This window comes from Prinia subflava, chromosome 8, assembly GCF_021018805.1.
Source record: "Prinia subflava isolate CZ2003 ecotype Zambia chromosome 8, Cam_Psub_1.2, whole genome shotgun sequence".
NCBI classification, from domain to species: domain Eukaryota; kingdom Metazoa; phylum Chordata; class Aves; order Passeriformes; family Cisticolidae; genus Prinia; species Prinia subflava.
This window is the reverse complement of record NC_086254.1, coordinates 36,639,770-36,659,296: the sequence shown is the minus strand read 5'-3', so window position 1 is coordinate 36,659,296 and position 19,527 is coordinate 36,639,770. Positions and strand designations below refer to the sequence as shown.

The 19,527-nt window shown below is 40.5% G+C and overlaps 1 protein-coding gene across 8 annotated transcripts in view; it reads left to right on the top strand.

The window, feature by feature from the left end:
• Positions 1–19,040, top strand: part of PHF20 (PHD finger protein 20) — a 77,066-nt gene extending 58,026 nt beyond the window's left edge. For 6 of the 8 annotated variants that reach the window (XM_063404786.1, XM_063404787.1, XM_063404792.1 and 3 more), the window contains 6 exons: positions 69–265; positions 5,434–5,533; positions 9,759–9,954; positions 12,368–12,767; positions 14,567–14,750; positions 16,282–19,040. In XM_063404786.1, coding sequence (XP_063260856.1) covers positions 69–265; positions 5,434–5,533; positions 9,759–9,954; positions 12,368–12,767; positions 14,567–14,750; positions 16,282–16,424 — 1,220 coding nt within the window. In that variant the 3' untranslated portion in view covers positions 16,425–19,040. The remainder of the gene's footprint in view (positions 1–68; positions 266–5,433; positions 5,534–9,758; positions 9,955–12,367; positions 12,768–14,566; positions 14,751–16,281) is intronic. The other 2 variants (XM_063404790.1, XM_063404788.1) reach the window with 1 other exon arrangement.
• Positions 19,041–19,527: the final 487 nt, after the last annotated feature.

Here is a 19,527-nt window from a genome sequence, read left to right as displayed (position 1 = left end):
TGCTTTTAGGAATGTATGTCTGCACACTTGGGATGAGATTTTGAGGGACCTTTTTTGTAATTACTCAGGAATGTATATAAATACTTCTTGTACAGAGGATGATACCCTGAGTGAGTCATCTATGGACAGCTTGCCTTGGAGTGATGATGACTGCAGTCAGGATGTTGATGTAACCACCAACCCTGATGAGGAAGTTGAAGAAAGTGATTTTGAGATTGTTCGGTGTGTTTGTGAAGTAAAAGAAGAAAATGACTTCATGATTCAGGTATGAAGTGGAAGGTAAATGCACATTTCAGTGAATGCAGTGGAAGGTGTCAGCGGAGAAACTTTTGTTTTGTACATGAAATAAACCATTGTTATCTTCCAAAGTTATAACAATTTTTTAGGTAATCTGTCAGAGTAACTGCTACAATAGTTAACTTCTGCTTCATAGTACAGTTTGGGATTTTTAATTAAAGGAAAGAGGTAAAATTCACTCCCAAGTCGTAAATGGTTGGTTTGTCATTTGTGAATTTCTCTTATATTAGAAGACTTGCTTGATTCTGAGAACATGTATTTGGAATCAGTGACTCTTGAGGCTCCCTCTAATTTAGAGATTGTTGAGAACATTGTCATCAGATAGTAGTATACATCCTGTTGCCCTGCCCTGGCAAGAAGCTTGACTTACACATAGAATTCTCCAGACAGGCTGAACAAAAATAAATAAATAAATAAATAAAATTACTTGAATGTTTTGCTTTGAAGCAAAACTGCATTTATCCATCCTGTGATAGTCTGCAAATTCAAAGTTCCTAATCTGCCTTAGACCATACGTCCATTCCACATGTATCTGCTCTTTTTAAACCAGTTCCACAGAAAACTTTGAGAAGCTTCTATTATCTCTCCTGCTTAAAACGGTTAATAAAAACCTCCTTGGAAGCTACCTGCCTGTTTACTTTTTGAGATGTTTGTAACTTATCAGGAAATCATTTCCCTATGTAGCTGCTTTGAACCATCCCACCCAGTTCCTATTAATCTCAAGAGATTTGATTTTGGCGTCGAAAAGATGAACTCAATTTCTTCATAATTTCTTGATCTAATTAATTTTGTTTGAGTTTCTATGCTATTTCATGGAGCCTTGCTGTGGAAGGTATGATGCATTTTCTTTTATTGGTGAGTTCACTTTGCACACCTTTGTTTTAGTGTTGGATCCTGACAATGCAGGGCAAAAGGTACCTTATGAATTGGTAAGAGAGAGTGGAGTAATGGGCAGTGGTCAAGTTTAGGTTAATAGCACCAGACTGTACAGGAGCAAAAAGGAGTCTGACAGTGGTGACTAAAGGGGGTAGGTGTCCTCTGATAAGATGGCTTACAGAAAAACACAAATAGCCTGGAGTATAACTGGCACAAGTAAGTCCGACGCTGTCTTAGGATTGCATAATGTAGGGAGCTGTCAGCTGGCTCAGGATACAGTTATGGATGCCTTTCCTCTAAAGTTTCATGGGCTGCTTCTAAGGTTGACTTGCTAGGTTGAACTACTTAGGGCCAGGTTTTTTTAGCATATTGCAAACTTCTAAACACTTGAACTGTTTTGTGAAAGAACTGGCTAGGAGAGTAGGTTTTTCTCTCTGGAAAACAGATGCAGATCAGCAGTATTGTGAGTACTGTCGCAGTTGACACGAAAGAACTAGACAAGGACACTCTGATGAGCAAAGCAGGAAAAGGGACGAGTTTATTTACAAAACTCAATTTTATACATTTGCTATGGTGCCTGTGGATTGGAGGATGGAATCCCACCTCTCAAACCACCTTGGTTAAGCCAACTGTCAATCAACTTTCTCCTCCAACCTAAAAATATGCAACCTATGAAGGACAGTTAGCAAAACATGGCTGTTGTTTATAGTAGAATGTGTGATAAAGTAAAAATTCTGACTTCAATATGAAGGACAATTCAGAAGGCCTGGAAAAGTCTTCAAAAACAGGGTGACAGAGTACCTGCATTCTTTATGGGGATTGAGGTAATAGGAAATATGCTGGCACCTAGAATGCCTGATTGGGTTTGCTGTGTACCCATCTTGATACTGGAATGAGGAACCAGGGCAGTTTCATCATGGATCTGGCTTGAGGTTCATTCCTCCCAATATACATGTATCTCCCTCCTCTCATACAAGATGGAGAATGCTAAGCATTCTCTTTGACTTGTGTTCCTTGTCATGAATGTGCCAAATTTGGAAATAATTAGGAAAATTTTGCAGGAAAATGATTTTAAACACATCAGCACCTTCTTGTCTGCAAAAGATTGAAAACCACTAGGGTTTAATGAGACTCATACACAGTTAAAATGGGAGTTTGTTCCTTTAGTTATCTAAACTAATAATTTTCCCCCACATCAGAAGATTTTATAAAAAAAATTCTTTGACCTGTACTTGCATTTAAATAATTGTCTTGAGCAATTTGTGCATTAAGGATGTCATTCATTGCACTGAGATACAGAAATCTGAGTTTGCATTTATAGACTGCAAACTATCTGCTTCAGTTAGTAGAAGTTAAATCTGGAAAAAGAAGTACAGAAAAATAGTGTATTGTTGGTTAGTCCTGCTTTGTTCCAGTCTCTGTAACTCTGCAGGGAGGTTACTAGACTTCATTTATGGAGCTGATATAAAGCAGCAGTGTAGCATTGCCCTGTGTTCCTTCTGGAGGCACAGTACTCAGTTTTTGTCATAAGGTCAAATGAAATCCAGACAATGAAATCCAGTCATTGTCCCTACTTTTTAGTTTTTATACCTAAACACTGGTGAATTTTTGTATGATGCAGAAAATTTTGGGGCTGGATTTCATGGCCTCGGATGTGATGGATATAAACAGACTTCAGATATTTTTGTTCTTGAAGGTGAAAAGCTGCTTTAAATACACATCTTTTGGGTTTGGTTATTTCTTTTGTGACTTGAACTTCAATTTAAGAATTTTTTGCACAACGCTGTATGTTTTTTCTCTTCTAAATCTCCTGCTTGGCATGCTTTGAACCTCCCTACTACCACCTGGGCAGGGAGTAGCTTCCCAGTAGCATCTACCAGAGCAGTGTCCTGTAACCTGACAGCCACAGTGTGCAGCAGAATCTGCAGGATAAAAAATACACCTGCAGGTTAAAGAATCCACTTGAAGGGGTGGATATTTAAATATCAGTTGAGTAAAACTGAAAAAAGTTAGGATTCTTGTGCTGGTTTGAAAGTAAACCAGTGGGAGAAATGAACCCTACACAAACACCTTGAGGGAGATTTCACATCAGAGTTACAATTTAGTAGAAAGTTTACAGTAAATGCAACGATAGAGAAAAACTGGCTTAAACCCACTAAGTCAGACTACAGTCTAGTACCTTGTTGGTCAGGGTGGTGGTGTCAGTCCTGTCAAATAGTTGAAATGATGGTTGAAGTTGAGGGCAGTAGTCCTGTGGGAGGTTTAGTCTTCCTGTGGAAGTTCAGGTGCTCCTCTGGATCTGTCCAGTAGTCATGGTGTCCTTAGTCTCCAAAGCACCCATATTATTTATGGTTAGATAAAGGCAGGAATGCTCAGTGCCTCCCCAGGACAGAAAATTTCACAATGGAATTATGTCATCCTATGAGCCATAGGATATTTTGGGGAATCCTTGATGGCCTAGATGGTTACAGCTGCCCACTGAGGCCGTTGAGCCATTATGGCCCACTGGCAGAGATGATCCCCTTAGGCTGGATGTAGTTATCACCGTTCAGGCAGTTTGTGAAGACAAAAAAACACTACTGTGAAGTACCTAGTTGGGGAGAGATGGTGAGGGGTTGACTCTTTTCCTTATTTCCTCCTTTCACTTGCACCCTGGGGAGTCAGGTGTGCACTGGGCAGCTCTTGCAAACGACCCACCATTAACAGTTCATCAGGAACAATGTAGATGGGAGTAGAATGCATGATTTGGTTACAACCGTACTTGTAACCCAGGACAGATGCTTCACTAGAGTTCTGGACAAAATTGCCTGGAAAATCACTGAGTGCAGCCCTGTGCAATATGGTGATTTATAGGATGCAGGTGTAACTAGATCCAGGAACTCCCTTCTTATTTTTAGCACACAGTCTATTTCTCTTCCTCTGTTTTCTTTGTTTTATATCACCTTTTTCTGACTCTTAGTTTGTGAAAGGAGGATTGTCTCTGCCGTTTGAAAACATCTCCTAACTGCATTAGGACTATTTACACATTTTGCAAGGCATTGCTGGTCCAGTCCTTCAGAAACCTCTCTAACCTTTTACATTCTCCATTCCCAGAGCTTCTATTTCCTCCACACCTAAACCACTTATTCAATGCAGTGAAGTATTCAAAGTCTGGTTGTCCTTTTCTGTCCCTCCTAGCTTGAGGATGGGCAGGAGATAAGAGCATTAATTAAAGTGGTGTTGAACACAGATTAAATGTTTAGCAAGTTGGCATCTTTTGTAGGTCAGTGAAGAGCAATACATGAGATTCCTTGCAGTTGTTGTTAAGGTTTGGCTTAGCTCATGTTGCAGTCCTATACCAGCATTGACAACATTTCTGCTTTTGGTATATGCTCTGAGAAATAAAGGGTATATAATCTCTTGTCTCACTGCTTGGGAAAATAGTAATTTTTAACTGATACCACAGTTTCCAATCAAAATTAACCTAATGTGCTTATGTGGGGTTTTGTTCCATGTTTCAGTGGTCTTATAGTCTACAACCAAAATTTTGTCCCATTAAGATAAGATACTGATAGAGGAGAAAATGACAGAACGTGAATACTTTTCTTCCTACTCTAGAACAGCACGGCTTTAAGAACAGTGATTGCATTTTAATAGTGTAACTGTGCTAAAGAGATCCAAATTATATTCAGTTGTTGCCAGTATGATTATCCTGCCTTGGGAGGACGTTGGAGGTTCTTAAAATTGGTGCAGCTGCATCTGCACTGCAGGTTTTTGTTAGTAGAGCTCCCTTTGAAATGGATAAAATGTTGGAGGTACAAGAATCAGTAAAGCATAGTGGCTACTCCTGTGTGACATATTTCTGGGATTTGATAACTAAATGTGATTTACTGTTTGAGGGGAAAGCTTTTAAATTCAAAAAAATTGATCTGTTTTGGTGAAAAAAGTTTGAATGCTTTGTTGGCTATCCTGGTTACGTACACGTGATTCTCATAAAAGATTTTCTTTTCTAAAGGGAGTATTTTTGTACCTTTCAGGATCTCTGCTTCAACTTTTTAGTTGTCATTCTCCAGAAACATACATGAAAAATGTGTGGGGAGGGCTCACACTTTATTATCATTCTGATTCTGTAATGTATTTGCCTGTAAGTGGAAGGTGGAGTGTGGCTATTAATAGACCTTTTAGTCTTAAAATACGTAGATCCTGTGTTTCTTAATTGATGTGGTATTGAGCTCTTCTAGCCTTCATTTCTGTAAATGTGGACTTCTTGACTTTGAACAGTGTGAAGAGTGTCTGTGCTGGCAGCATGGAGTCTGTATGGGCTTACTGGAAGATAATATACCTGAGAAATATACCTGCTACATTTGCCAAGATCCTCCAGGTACAGAAGTTTAAGGTTACAACCCTTGTTATATATGTAGTAAATCTGATAGTTTACCTGTATCTAATCTGTATATCCACCTTTCTGAAAAACTACACTATTTTTCTCCTACCTGTGCATGTCACTGCAGGTAAGCTTCAGTTTCAGAAAGTTTAATTTATGCATATGTCCATGAGCCAATATTGTGGAATTTCAAAAGGGCAGGAATGGAAAAGAAGGTTTTACTGTGATGAACATCAGTCACCTATTTGCTGTAATAAGGTTTGTACTGTGTGACTGTGGCAGATGAGTGTAGAAAACACTCAGGAAGCTCAAGCAAAGATGTGGGCACATCTCAGGGCATGTGACGGCAGCTCTCACCCAACAAATCAGGCTTATGCGTTCTTTCAAATCTGGCAGCACAAGGCTCCTGGCTTTCCTCAGCAGTGGCTCTTGTCGTTGACTGCATTACCTGCTGTCATGGTTTGTCGCTGGCCAAATGCCAGGCATACATGAAAACCATTTGCTTACCCTTCCCTGCAACATCTGGACAGAGGAGAGAAAAATTTAACAAAGGATTCATGAGTTGAGACTGGGAGAAAACACTCCAATGGCAAAACAGGCTCAACTTAGAGATACAAAGTGAGTTTATTACCAACAAAACCAGAGGAGGATAATGAGAAATAAAATGACCCCTTAAAAACACCTTTTCGTCCCCCAACCCCTCTCTCCTTTCCACCAACAGCACAGGGAGACAGGACGTGGGGGCTTTGCTCACTTAATCACCCAAGATTTTCTTCCACTGCTTAGAGAGAAGAGTCCTTCCTCATTGAGACCACGGGTTCCCTCCCATGGGAGACAGTTCTCCCTGAACTTCTTGGATGTGGGTACAATCTCACAAGCAGCAGTCTGTCCAAAACGCCTGCAACATGAGTCCCTCCCACAGGCACACAGGCCTCCCAAAACTGCTGCAGCATGGGTCACTCATCCATCCACAGGGTGCAGTCTTCTAAGGACAGGCTGCTCCAGCCTGGAAGCAGGGGCCCTGTCTCTCCACTGGGTCTCCCACTGGATCACAACCTCCTCCAGGCATCCACCCACTCTGGTGTGAGCACTCCCCCCAAGGGCTGCAGGCTGATCTCTGCATCCCCTGTGGATCCCCATGGGCTGTGCATGGATCTCTGCATCCCCTGTGGATCCCCATGGGCTGTGCATGGATCTCTGCATCCCCTGTGGATCCCCATGGGCTGTGCATGGATCTCTGCATCCCCTGTGGATCCCCATGGGCTGTGCATGGATCTCTGCATCCCCTGTGGATCCCCATGGGCTGTGCATGGATCTCTGCATCCCCTGTGGATCCCCATGGGCTGTGCATGGATCTCTGCATCCCCTGTGGATCCCCATGGGCTGTGCATGGATCTCTGCATCCCCTGTGGATCCCCATGGGCTGTGCATGGATCTCTGCATCCCCTGTGGATCCCCATGGGCTGCAGGGGCACAGCTGCTTCACCATGGTCCTCGCCACAGCCTGCAGAGGAATCTCAGCTCTGGTGCCTGGAGCACTTCCTCCCCCTCCTTCTTCACTGACCTTGGTGCTACCATGTTATTTCCCTCACGTGTGCTCACCTCCTTCTCTTCTCAGACTAAAAGAAAAAACTGTGTGCCTTTGTTTTGATTTTCTTCTTAAATCTGTTATCACAGAGGCATTACTGACCTCTCTAATTAGGCCAGCTTTGGCCAGCAGCATGTTCATCTTCAGAGCCATCAGGGGTTGGCTCTGCAAGACATGGTGGAAGCTTCCAACAGCTTCTGTGGCCCCCTGGCTACCAAAAACCAGGCTGTGCAAAACCAATACACCTACAATAACCTATATATTAGTATTTACCTGAAGTAACACAGTCAGAGTTGATTAAGCAATACGTTCTCTCCTCCTTAGCAGATATTTTTAAAAGTCTTAGTCCATTTTACACATTAGGTAAAATTACACTTAGGGGAGTATTTTCTGACTTCCTACAAAGCCTTGCTGAAAGTGAAAATGGATGAGGTTTGGGCTTGAGTCCATGGTTATAAATGGCAAGAAAATGCATCTCTGTTCACCTGATGAAAAGACCTTTATGGTTTATATATAGATTGCGATCTCAGGGTTTTTTGGCCGTTAAAAGCGACCAACTTTTCTGTACTTAAACTTACAGATTTGTGTAGTACGTTCACTGCTGTTGTTTTTACTCTCAGCAATGAAGACATGCTACACTTTAAATTTAAACTTTTACTACAGAGACAGCAATATATTTAAGGTTTTTTAGAGTAAGTTGCTTCTAGGATTTTAACCTTCTGTTAAACTTATTTTGCTTTATGTCAGTTAAAGGTAGTTTTAAATGGAGCTGAAATGCACATGCAAACTGAGGTTGTGTCATCATGCTTGAATATGAGTGCTTTTGTGCAGAAACTGATTACAGCTTCATTTGTTTAATTTGTCATTAACTATTCATTTGAAGATTCTGAAATTCACATTGGAGGGGGCTTAATTTTTACCTCAGTCTTGAATAAGGAAAACATGTCCAACATTTTGACTGCTAAGATGGATTTTCAGTGGCTGTTTTTGGCTTGAAGTGAGCTTATAGGCTGTATGGATCTGCAAAGAAGTGGCTTTCAAGACTGGACATGGCTATTCAGCAAACTCTTACTTAGGAGCTTTCCCCAGTCTGAACTGCCGGGACTTGTAACAGCACCATTCACTCTATGAGAAATAAAAGCAAATTTAGTGTAATTTTCTCTTAAGAACTGTACTAAATGCTATTTTACTCAGGTTTTTTTTTTGAGTCAGGTGGTATTTTAAGAGATTTTTTAACCCTTGCTTAAACATGATCAAGATGATTATGTAGCACAGTTGCTTGTGGGTATACTCTGGTGTCTCCTCTTAACGTTATATACTTTAAAAGGGAGCACTTTTATCTCAGGGTGCACATCACCTCAGTTGTTCAGGTGACCATGAAGTTCGCAAAGTCACTGTTTTATTCTTGTGGACTGAACTCTTACTTTCTGTCGCAGATGTCAGCTTCTCTAATGCAGAAATTAATGAGGAGGGAGGGCTAATGAAGGTGGCCAGGAGTGTCTCCAATGTGATTCTGACTATATCAAAAATTCTGCTTGCCTTCCTGCTTGGTACAGTGTATCTGCCTGGAAGGTTGAGCTGGTACAGCTTTCAAAATTCTTTTTTACCCTGTCATGATTTCTGATGCCACCGAATACCCATCGATTGCTGTGTAGTGGCAGCCTCAATTTCATTCACTGCCTAAAACCTCCCTTTTTGGTTGTTTTGTTTGTTTCATTTTTTTTAAGCTTCTCCTCTAGTCAGTATTAACCTGCTTATATTGAAGACCTTTTTGCAATTACAGTTCTCAGTCTGTGCTCCAGTTTTATCTCTGGTTTTGCGGACTTGCTGCCTGGGCTGTACATAGGCAGTGGCTGATGCAGTTGTTTCTCTGGGTGCTGAGCTGTCCACTGAGAACATCTGTAGTAACTGTACATTTTACAGTTGTGGGGGAACTTTAGTTAGGTATATAGCATGAAGGCTTTTTGTGTGTGTTTGCAATTTAGCAAGCATCTTTCCTTGTAATACCATTTGTTTGGCAGTTTAAGTTACTTCTATTGATGCATTATCATAGTCAACACCATTTCATTTCAGCTGTTGTTGATATTCAATATCAGGATATAATATGGATATTGATAACTCTTAAGATAGAATTATCATTATTAATAGTTTGACTTAGGCAAGTTTTCTGTTGGAACTTCGTCCTTGATTTTTTCAGAATGTACTTTTGCACAACTGTACTACTAATAGATGTTGATACTGAAAAACAAGACCACTGGGAAGCTGATTGCCTTTTTCTGCATTTTTCTGTCTTCAGAGAGCTGCATTCAAACTGTAACTTCTGTCATAACCATGGTTAGACTAGACAATGTGATATCCTGCTAAGAATACACCTTTCTCAGCCTCATCTGTAACTGCCTGTTGTGGATGTCCTTTGGTGGAAGCTGGGGTCTGAATGTTTTTACAGTTGGGCAGAGGTTTTTGGCTTCCTGCTTTACAAGTTCTTCATTTCTTCAGGGTTCTGTCTGCTGTTACAGGATCTTCATTGGTTCTGTTGATAAGAACAAATAAGCTGTTGCAGTACCTGGAAATAATCAGAATTACTACCAGCAATGTCAGCATTTCATTTTAATTCACTCATTATTGTCCCTTTAGGTCAGAGGTCCAGCTTAAAGTACTGGTATGAAAAGGAGTGGTTACGTAATGGTCACATGCATGGCTTAGCATTTTTGGAAGAAAATTATTCCCACCAGAATGCCAAGAAGATAGTGGCCACTCACCAGCTGCTTGGTGATGTACAGCGAGTGATCGAAGTCCTGCACGGGCTGCAGCTGAAGATGAGCATATTACAGTAAGCAGTATTTAAGTACCAGCCAGCATGTTCTCCTTGGGAATTAGACTACAAGTATAAAAATAACCAGAAATTCAGACTTGCATTTGTGCTCTGTGGGTTTATAACATTGAATTGCTAATGTGATGTTGGGAAAGGACTTGGCTGCTTGAAAATTTTAAGTGGATTGAGTGTAAATGGACAATGTGTATCGAAAAGGTTAAACTAATGAAACTAAAAATGACAGATTTTACTGAATCACCCAAATGGATTTTAACTAAGAACAGGATAGACTTAAAACCCATCACACCATTTTTGCAGCACTTGCTTTCTCCATTCCAGGAAATCTGGTCGTAGCTTGTCCAAGAGGAATCAGATCTTTTTCTTTGGTGCATTATGTTGTTCTGGTACAGAGGGATAGTGCTTGCACCCTCAGCAACCTGCAGCACTTCATTTCTGAATAAAGGTCATTTCAGCTATATATACAGAAAATAACATAATTATTTATATAAAAGGTTTTTTTCCTGTCAAGTCTACTTTTCTGTGTATTTGCCTATTTAAAGTCATCTTTGGGTTCTGATCATTGGAAAAAAAATATTTTTAACTCAAGTCCCTCAGTTTTAAATTAATTGAATGCCATAAATGTAATTTTTTAGTTGATAAATTGCACAGCAGCAGCTATTTGGAAAACAAAGTGATTTTGGCACTCTTTACACCCTTTCCGCTAATCTGTGGTGATGCAGGAGGTCTACTGACCTCTTAAGGCAAGAGAGTAGCCATTTTGTTTTCCCATTATGGGATCCTTTAGTTAGATCTATAAGTAATCTCCTTCTTGTTTGGAGACTGAAACATAAATATTGTAAGGCTGCTCCTTGAGCCTTTTGTTAATGAGTGACACTTGAGTTTCAGGCTTTCCAATTGTGAATTGAGACAAAGGTAATCCTGAGGTAGGGAGCACTGGGCATATATGTGATTGTTGCTGCAGGTTTTCTTCCTTTTCTCTCCCATGCTGAAGTCAGTGTGATGGCTTGGTTTAATTAAAGGTGAGGTGCAGTCCTTTTTGGATCGTCTGGTTAAAAGCTTCAGCTGCTGTTTTCTTTATATGAATCAGAAGGGATTTGAAAATTTGCTGAATTAGAATATTTCATATTGTTGATGCAGATCAACAGATATAGAGAAGATGATTTCACAGGTGCCTGAAATGATTAGTAGACTGTTGGTCAGTGTTTCAAGGAGGTGGCAAAGGACCCAAGGTGACCCCGGCAGTGCCATGGAAGGGTGAACCTTCAGCAGGCAGGAGTTAAAAGGTTATTCAAGTATTAGCATTTGAATTTTCATCCTTAGGTAACTGGTGCATCATTTTTCAGAAAACTTTTCTGTCTTCTGTAAAATTATCCTTTGCTCTGTTCTGAGCAAATTATAATTTCTTTAGGTATAGCAGATAAGTGGAGCTCGAGCAGAAAGCTTTGGTAAATGAACACCTGGCTTTCACTTTTCCAGGCATGCCTTCAGGATGGTTCACCAGGGAGATACATCCTCGCTATGCCACCACTGGAGGCAAAGGTGCTTCTGTGAAATAGTCTGAGCACATCCTTGGCAGCTCACTCTGGTTTCCTCTGAGACGCTGAAGAAACCTGAGCTGCTGCAGGATGGGTTAGAAAGCAGTTACTACCAAAGTCAAGTGGTCATGTTTTGTTTGGTGAACAGCTAGAAAAGCTAGATCAGCTGAATAGAATAAGTCCATCCATCTTTGCAAGGAAGCAGAGATGGGGGCTTGAGGGCAGCCCCCCCTTTCATTGCAGCCCAGTGCAGGTGTTTTAGGCTCAGGATTTGCTCTGCCGTGTTTCTGCAGCCTGTAGCAGATGAGGTGCCAGCCCTTTGAAGATAGCAGAGTATTCTGCTTTGCTCTCCTTTTACTGCTATTTTGATGCCTGACACAAGGAAGTTACAATGCTCACTCTAAAGACACAATGGGTTACAACGCTCACTCTAAATCTTCTGTTTGTTATGTCTGTAATAATCTGATTCCTATAGTTGTCCCTTCTGCTGGAATAAATAATGTATTAGTCAATTTGAAGACAATTAAAATAAGAATTTTTCTAACAACAGATGAAGGGAAACATGGCCACTATGGAATACCACTACAATGTTGGTGTGCCATACCTTGCTAAAAACATCCCACTTAAAATTAATTTCTGCTGTTAATAAATTGCAAATACCAAAGTAAAATGTTCCATGTAGGGCCAGCATTGGTGAGAAGTTGTATGTGTCTATTTGCAACCTATTTGTCAAGATTTTTCTTAATCCGAACACTTGGATTTTTGGGGGGCTTAATTATTCTTACTTACTTTCATAATTAATTTACATAAGAGGATAGTTTGCTTAGTCACTTTGGCATTTAAATTGGGTGGTTTACTTCTTTATGTTTGAACAGAAATAAAGAACACCCTGACTTAAAGCTTTGGTGTCATCCATGGAAGCACATCACGGTGGATGAAAAAATCCGTACAAAACACATCATTCACTTTGAGGAAAACTGTTGCAAAGAGGAGACAGCAAGTTATAGAACTTGGAATGGGACAGTTGAGAAACCCTCAGCAATTCCTTCTGTGGAGGAATCTTACATTACGAGTGAACACTGTTACCAGAAGCCTCGGGCCTACTACCCTGCCATAGAGCAGAGGCTAGTTGTGGAAACAAGAGGTTCAGCCATGGATGATGGAGTCAACAGAATAAGGGAAAATGGGGATGATACCCTCTCAGAGAGGTTTGGCTGGAATCTGGACCAAGAAATATGCAAGATGGAAAATGAATCAAAACACAATTACTCTAAGGTATTTTTGTTAAAATAGCCCTCTCTGACAAAGAGCATGTGTTTGCCTGGCAACCTGCAAACCTCAGCCTTTTTTAATACTTTTTGGTCTGTTTGTGTTTATTTTTTTGTTAGACTGTTAAATTTAAGTTGCTGATAATAATTAAAATGATAAATGCGATAAACGCCTTCATTTTATATTATAATTTAAAAATCTAAGTTGACTTCTGGACCTCAAGTCATTTGAAAATGCATTATGGTCCACTGGTAGTGCTTACTTTCTGCTTTTACTGGTCCACTGCTGCTTACTTTCATGTGTTAAATGAAAAATAAACACTAGCAAAGAGAGGGAACAGGCTAAGCACATATGATACTACCAAATAGACTGGTAGGCAAGCTTCTAATTATTTCCATCTTGTTTCCATGTTCCTTCTAATAGCTAAATTAATTTTAGGTTCTTCAGGCAGCATTTCAAGATGGAAAAAAAAGCCATCAGCCTGAAGTGATTTTTTTAAGACTGATCACCATGAAATAGTCCTGTATCTTCTTCCTACTGGAGCACTTCAGGTTTAGCTTTTCAATGCATGGTTCTCGTTGTCAGCTCTGTCAGCCTAGTAAAGGCCTTTCTGCTCCTCAGTGCAAAAATTTTGCTTCTATTAGTTAGTACCAGTTCCTATAAAATGTGGGCTGAGAAATGTTGAAAACCCTCTGGGAAATGAATGAAGTCCCTCTGTTGTGGAGCCAAGCTGGTAGGGCTGTGGGTGTTCAACTGGAGAAGAGAAGGATCCAGAGAGACCTGAGAGCCCCTTCCAGTGCCTAAAGGGGCTCCAGGAGAGCTGGAGAGGGACTTTGGACAAGGGATGGAGGGACAGGACAGGGGAGAATGGCCTAAGATGAAGGAGTCTAGGTTTTAGATGGGACAATAGGAAGAAATTCTTCCCTGTGAGGGTGGGGAGGCCCTGGCACAGGGTGCCCAGAGAAGCTGGGGCTGCCCCTGGATCCCTGGAAGTGTCCAAGGCCAGGTTGGATGGGGCTTGGAGCAGCATGGGATATACTGGAAGGTATCCCTGCCCATGGTAGGTGTTGGAACTAGATGACCTTTAAGGGCTTCTACCGACCCAAACTATTGTACAATTTTATGATTCCATGAAATACTGAGCTCCGTTTTTTTTTAGATTAGGGTATCTCTTATTTCATCCATATGTAAGTTGTAGTTTGCTGCATTTAACTTCTCTGTCAGTTTATTAAGATTGTGTTATGTTTCCTGAAAAGTTTTGGTCCTGAAAAATTTTAATTCTTCAATTTCAAAGAGCCTTTTTCTAAAGACTCAGATTTTAGCAGAAGAATGAGAAAAGTAGGGGAGTAGAATGAACACTGTTGATGTTGTAGTCAAATTTTGTAAGGAGTGGTAATGCTTGTTTGGAGATGGTTCAGTGAAATTTTTAATAGAATTTTTCACTCCTGAATTGTTTGTATTTTAGTTGATTATTATTATGTGAAAGACAGCTTCAGCGTTCCCTGGGATGCACAGATTCAGGGCAGGATCTTCCAGATGAAAAATGGCAGGGAGATAACACATATATGTGTTACCTTCAGAAAACCAGATGCTTGTGGAGTACAAATAATTTTTAGCAGAATATCTATAAAAATATGTTTATATTTAGGTCTTGCCCAAACCAGTTCTGTTTCTGTGTATGGTCTGTCTCTCAATCGCTCAATGGCCTATGATGTGTTGAGCAATTAGGGGGGAATGGGTGGACTCAGGTAGTTCGGCTCCCTAGTTTCACTGTAACAAATATATAATGTGTGTATTTCTGCTAGGTGAGAGAGTCTGTCTCTAAGAAAGTCTCTCCAGAAGAAGCGATTGAAATGAAATTGCTGGAAAAAGATAAAGAAGGAGTTGTGAACTCACATCTGCAGTGGCAGCTCAATCTTTTAGCTCATGTGGAATCTCTGCAAGATGAAGTCATACACAGAATGGATTTCATTGAGAAGGAGCTAGATGGTAAGAAGTGTTATTCTAGTTTAAAAAACAACCTTTTTTGACTGAACAACCTGTTCAAAGCATGGTAACCAGAATTCTACTTATTTACACGTACAAAGAGATGAATGCTCCATTATCACATTTCCTAATAGAAAATAGACATGCTGCTAATGTGGGGGGTGGATTTTAAAACAAAGAGCAGAATTTCACAGAACAAGTTCTAGTTAGGTCATCTCTAAATAGGTGCTTCAGATGTACTGGAACATCTTTGTGTCTTCTTGCATTTAGGTTTTTGTCATTTTCCAAAACTCTTCTGTGTGCCTGCATTTCTGTGTTCTTCAGGGCTTTGCTGGCTATGTTAACCCATTGTGGGTAGCCTCTTCAGTGCACAAGGCTCTTATCCTTCCCTGTCTCTTCCAAATTCTTCACTTAAATGGCTTTTAAGATTTTCGTAGCAGTGGAAACCCTTTTGTGTTGCACTAAATTATTCAGGATAGTTCTTCTTTACATTGTTAAGTCTGACCATTGATTGTGTACTGGTTGCAACAGCAGCTTTACTTGCAGGAGAACCCAACTTCTGCCCAAGTAAGAGCCCTGTCTTTGTAAGTAAGGTACTGAAAAGTTGGACTGTTAAAGGGCTGTTTCAGGTAGGGAAGATCAGTCAGGGCTGTACTGCTTAAAGAAGTTCTGGTTTCCAAAAGTTAAACTTTTTGTACCTGCTGCTGAGCAGACTCTGTGCAGTGTGTTGCTGCTTAGAGCAGGAACTTTCTTACTCCAAGATGGGATGTGTCAGTAGCTAGAGATGCTGCTGGTTCTGCAGCAAGTGCTGCCTGTGGGTAAAATTCACCTGTTGATCTGGTTGGTGGCAGTGGCTGCTCTCGGGCAGAGGTATTTGTTCTGTCTTCAAGGTTTCATTCTCCATCTGCAATACTGTCAACGACCCCAGAACTCACCATAGTCCAGCCTGACCACCTTCCTTGTGGGTGTGTTACACTGTCACTTGACTAGTCTTTTGCTCAGTGGGCTTTCTTGTTTCCCACTGAAAAACTTTTTTAAGCAGGAGGTCATTTTCCTTGTGCAGCACTCTGCTGGTTCGTGCTTTTGATCTTCATCCCCATTTTGTGTTACCCAGTTCTGTCTTGGTCAGTTGTGTTCCATATTGATGAGAGATTTCTTTCATTACAATAGTCCCATCCTTGATGGCATAAACTCTCTGTACTGCAGTGTCCTTGCCCTGGAATTGACCTAGATCAGAGGAAGTTTAGCATGAGATTTCACAAGGTCTGCTCCAGAGTTTTCCTTTCCTGCTTTTTTGTAGGAGCAGCAGCTTCTCCCCCCATCCCCATGTGAATTATTTGGTTACATATCAAAAGTTACTTGCAAAGATTGGTGTGAGGTGTTTGGTTTTATGATTTCTCTAATAACAGCGTTAAAAATATTGCCTACTGCTTTCTCAAGATCTACAAAAGACTTAAAAGAATTCTTGCTTTGTGATTTCAGATGAGCTGTTTGCTGAGAACTACAGTAGTAACAGGTTTTGTTTTCTTTGCAGTTCTGGAGAGTTGGCTGGATTACACAGGAGAGCTGCAGCCCCCAGAACCACTGGCTCGACTCCCCCAGCTCAAACATTGCATAAAGCAGTTGATAACAGACTTGGGCAAAGTGCAGCAGATCGCACTGTGCTGCTCCACGTGAGGCTGGAGAAGACTGGGCTGTGACTGCGTGTAAAACTGGAGTGTCTGATGCAAGCAGCTGTGAATCTGTAAATGAAACTAGCATGCTGATTGCATGGGATGCAGATTGACTTCAGGGACTTGTGAAGAAGCGTTGTTAAAAGAAGAGCAAAAAGGTTATTTCAGGTCTATTAGACTATTACAATGCTGTGGAAAGGGTCATACTCTTGTCTCCACAGGTTACCTGTTGGTTGATAAGTTACACTCAAATTTTCACTCCTTACAAGTTGCTCATCAAAACGGTAGACTTTTTCATCATGAAATTGATTAAAAATTGTGCCACTGAAGAACAGAGTTCTAAGAGCCAAAAAAGTTTGGTTGACAGGGGTTGTAAATAACTTTGCATAGTTTAAGTGACTCATGTCATGTTTTATTTCTTCTGGTTTATGCATACTAGCACTCAGTATTTAATCATTAGAAGATGTTATAACAGTTTCAGACTTAGTATGAATGTCCAGCTCTTGACTATAAAATGTTTTATGGAGGTTTTCAAGTAACAGTGGCCTGACCCACATTTCTGTTACACTAAATAATGTAGCAGGAGGTCACAGGTAGATTGCACTTATTTCCAGAATAAATGATTGTTTTCCTGTCACTGTCACATGACTTGGTACTGGGGAAGCCCATGAACGTGGTGTTTATGTGCATTCTGGAGCTCCTAAATCCAGCCATCCTGTGCCTCCTGCAGCAGTTGCTGGAGGGATACCCTCGTTGCAGTAATGTGGGATGCCACTGGGAAAGGACTGGAGCCACACTTTGAGCTCAAACTGCAGCATGGTCTGTCATGGATGTGATGTATTTTCTACCCATTTGTTAATAATTGCCATTCCGGTTATATTTGGAAATGTAGATTTTTTTTCCATACTCTGGATGTGTTCATTGTAAAGACCTGCTATGAATGTGGTTTTGGGAATCAGTTTTTGTGTAAATAAAACCTCAAGATCTATGCATGAGGTGCTGTCCTTGCTGACAGTGAGTGGGTTGTTATCTTCAGTGGTCTGTGTTCACAAAGTCCCTTTTTACACCTTAAGTTTTAATTTTCGGTTTGTATTTCCTTTGTGATAGCAAGGTGACAAGGCTGTTGATGTTCAGTCACATTATACAGAACCTTTGGAACATTGTGAGCATTTGAGAGGTTCAGAGTATTTCAGCTGCAGATCACTATTCCTGAAATAATGGCTGCAGCTTTAGTTTTCCTTCACAGATGTTGCTGAGTTCAGTTCCCTGTGGAATATAGTGAGCTGGTTTTACAGTGAGAGGGTGTCCTTAAAAAGCTGGATTTGTTACCCTTATTTTATTGTGTGCAATGGTACTACCAAAGGGTAACATTCAAACAGAATCTATACCTGTTCAAATTACTAATTTGGAATGTATATCTGTAGTGTGTTTATTCTGCAAAGAATAATGAAAACTTGAAATATCCAATATTATTGTAGGAGTTACTGCCTCTACATGGTGAATATTTTATTTCCTTCAGAAGACAAAACAATTAGGATGCCCTAGGTAGTGACTAAGACTTTCATGCCAAGATTCAGTTCAGAGAATAATTTCTTGCAGTTTTGTAATACTAAGTTGGTATATAGTGAATACAATGTACATACAGCAGAAAAACAAACTTAGTTTTCTGTAACACAATTGGAATAAAGCTTACGTGGTATTTTAAGGATCACTTGGCTCTCTGAAGATGAGACCAATGCTTATACTTGACCAATGCTCGTTCTTGTCAGGTACCTGAGCTTGTGTAGCTCTAGAGGAGGTAGTGGTGACCAGACAACCAGAACAGCATCAGAGGAGCCTCCCAGGTAGCTGGTGATTTTTCAGGTGGAATGGACCAGAAAAGTTGTTCCCTGGTTACAATCTGTAAAGCAGGACATGGCTGCATGGGAACAGCTTGGTTGTGCTCCCAGTCTGAGGGCATTTAAGCACCAGTCCCTGAGCAGGCCTCTTGTTCCAAAGGGGGATTTTTTCTCAAGCAATGGCTTTTGTGTGTTCATTGTGTGTTTTCACTTGTCAGTTTATTTTTGCTCAGGGCAGTACTGGAGGTTTGGAAGAAAAGGCAGTTCCCATGAGTAGATCAAGTTGCAGATCCTAGAGTCTTGCGTCCCTTTAGTAGAGCTGGGGAAGCCCTTGCAGATTAAGACTGAAAATATTTATTTAAAATAGATTAGTACTTCTTGAGTTCAGGGAAGATTCTTCATTGTGCTCTGCCTGGATTAATTTCTGTCCCTTTTATTGCAAGTTTCCTCATTATTATTTTTAGTCTGGACCAGCTGTTCAGACTGACAGGTCACTTTTTTGTTTCTTTAAATCACTGGTAAGTGAATGCAATGTGGAGTCTTGATGAACTGAGCAAACATTGCACTGTGGGTACACACGTGTTTGTTGATGCACTATTAGAACCAAGGGGCTGTACATAGAATTTTGTTTTGGAGCAATATTTGCAAAACTTGAAAACTTCTGTATCTTGGTGTTTGGAATAAATAAAAAATAGGTTTTTGTTGGTTAAGTCCTAGTAAAGTCTTTGTTTCAATTAATGATAATTCAATAAAATAGTTCTGGAATTTTTTCCTTCACATCACTTTGAAATGCAAGTATTGTAGTTTTTCAGGTATATATATCTCTTAACTGTTGCTAAAGTCTGGTAATTATTGTTTTCCAGATCTATGTTATATAAATATCCTTCATAGTGTATTGGATATTGTTAAATGGGGAGCTCATACATTTCGTTCCAAAATCCTAATATATGTACCTAATATGTGTGATCTGACCCTAATTTTTGTTCTGTTTGGATGAGCAGCCTGTCAGGGACAGCCACAGCAGCTCAAGGCAGAGGAAACAGCATTAGCAATGGTGTGAAGCAAGGAGCTGTTGATGCAGTTGACAATCCATATAGAAAAAAATGCATGGGGAGAGGAGAAAGCTGGGGAGGACTGGAGAAGCAGTGTACCTGGTGCCCAGGGTGCCTGAAGGCAGGGGCAGGAATTGATGTACCTTCAGGTTCCATCTCTTCCCTCTCAGTTTGCCCAGTGGGAGGAAAGCAGATGTATTCCCTTGTCCTAGCAAAT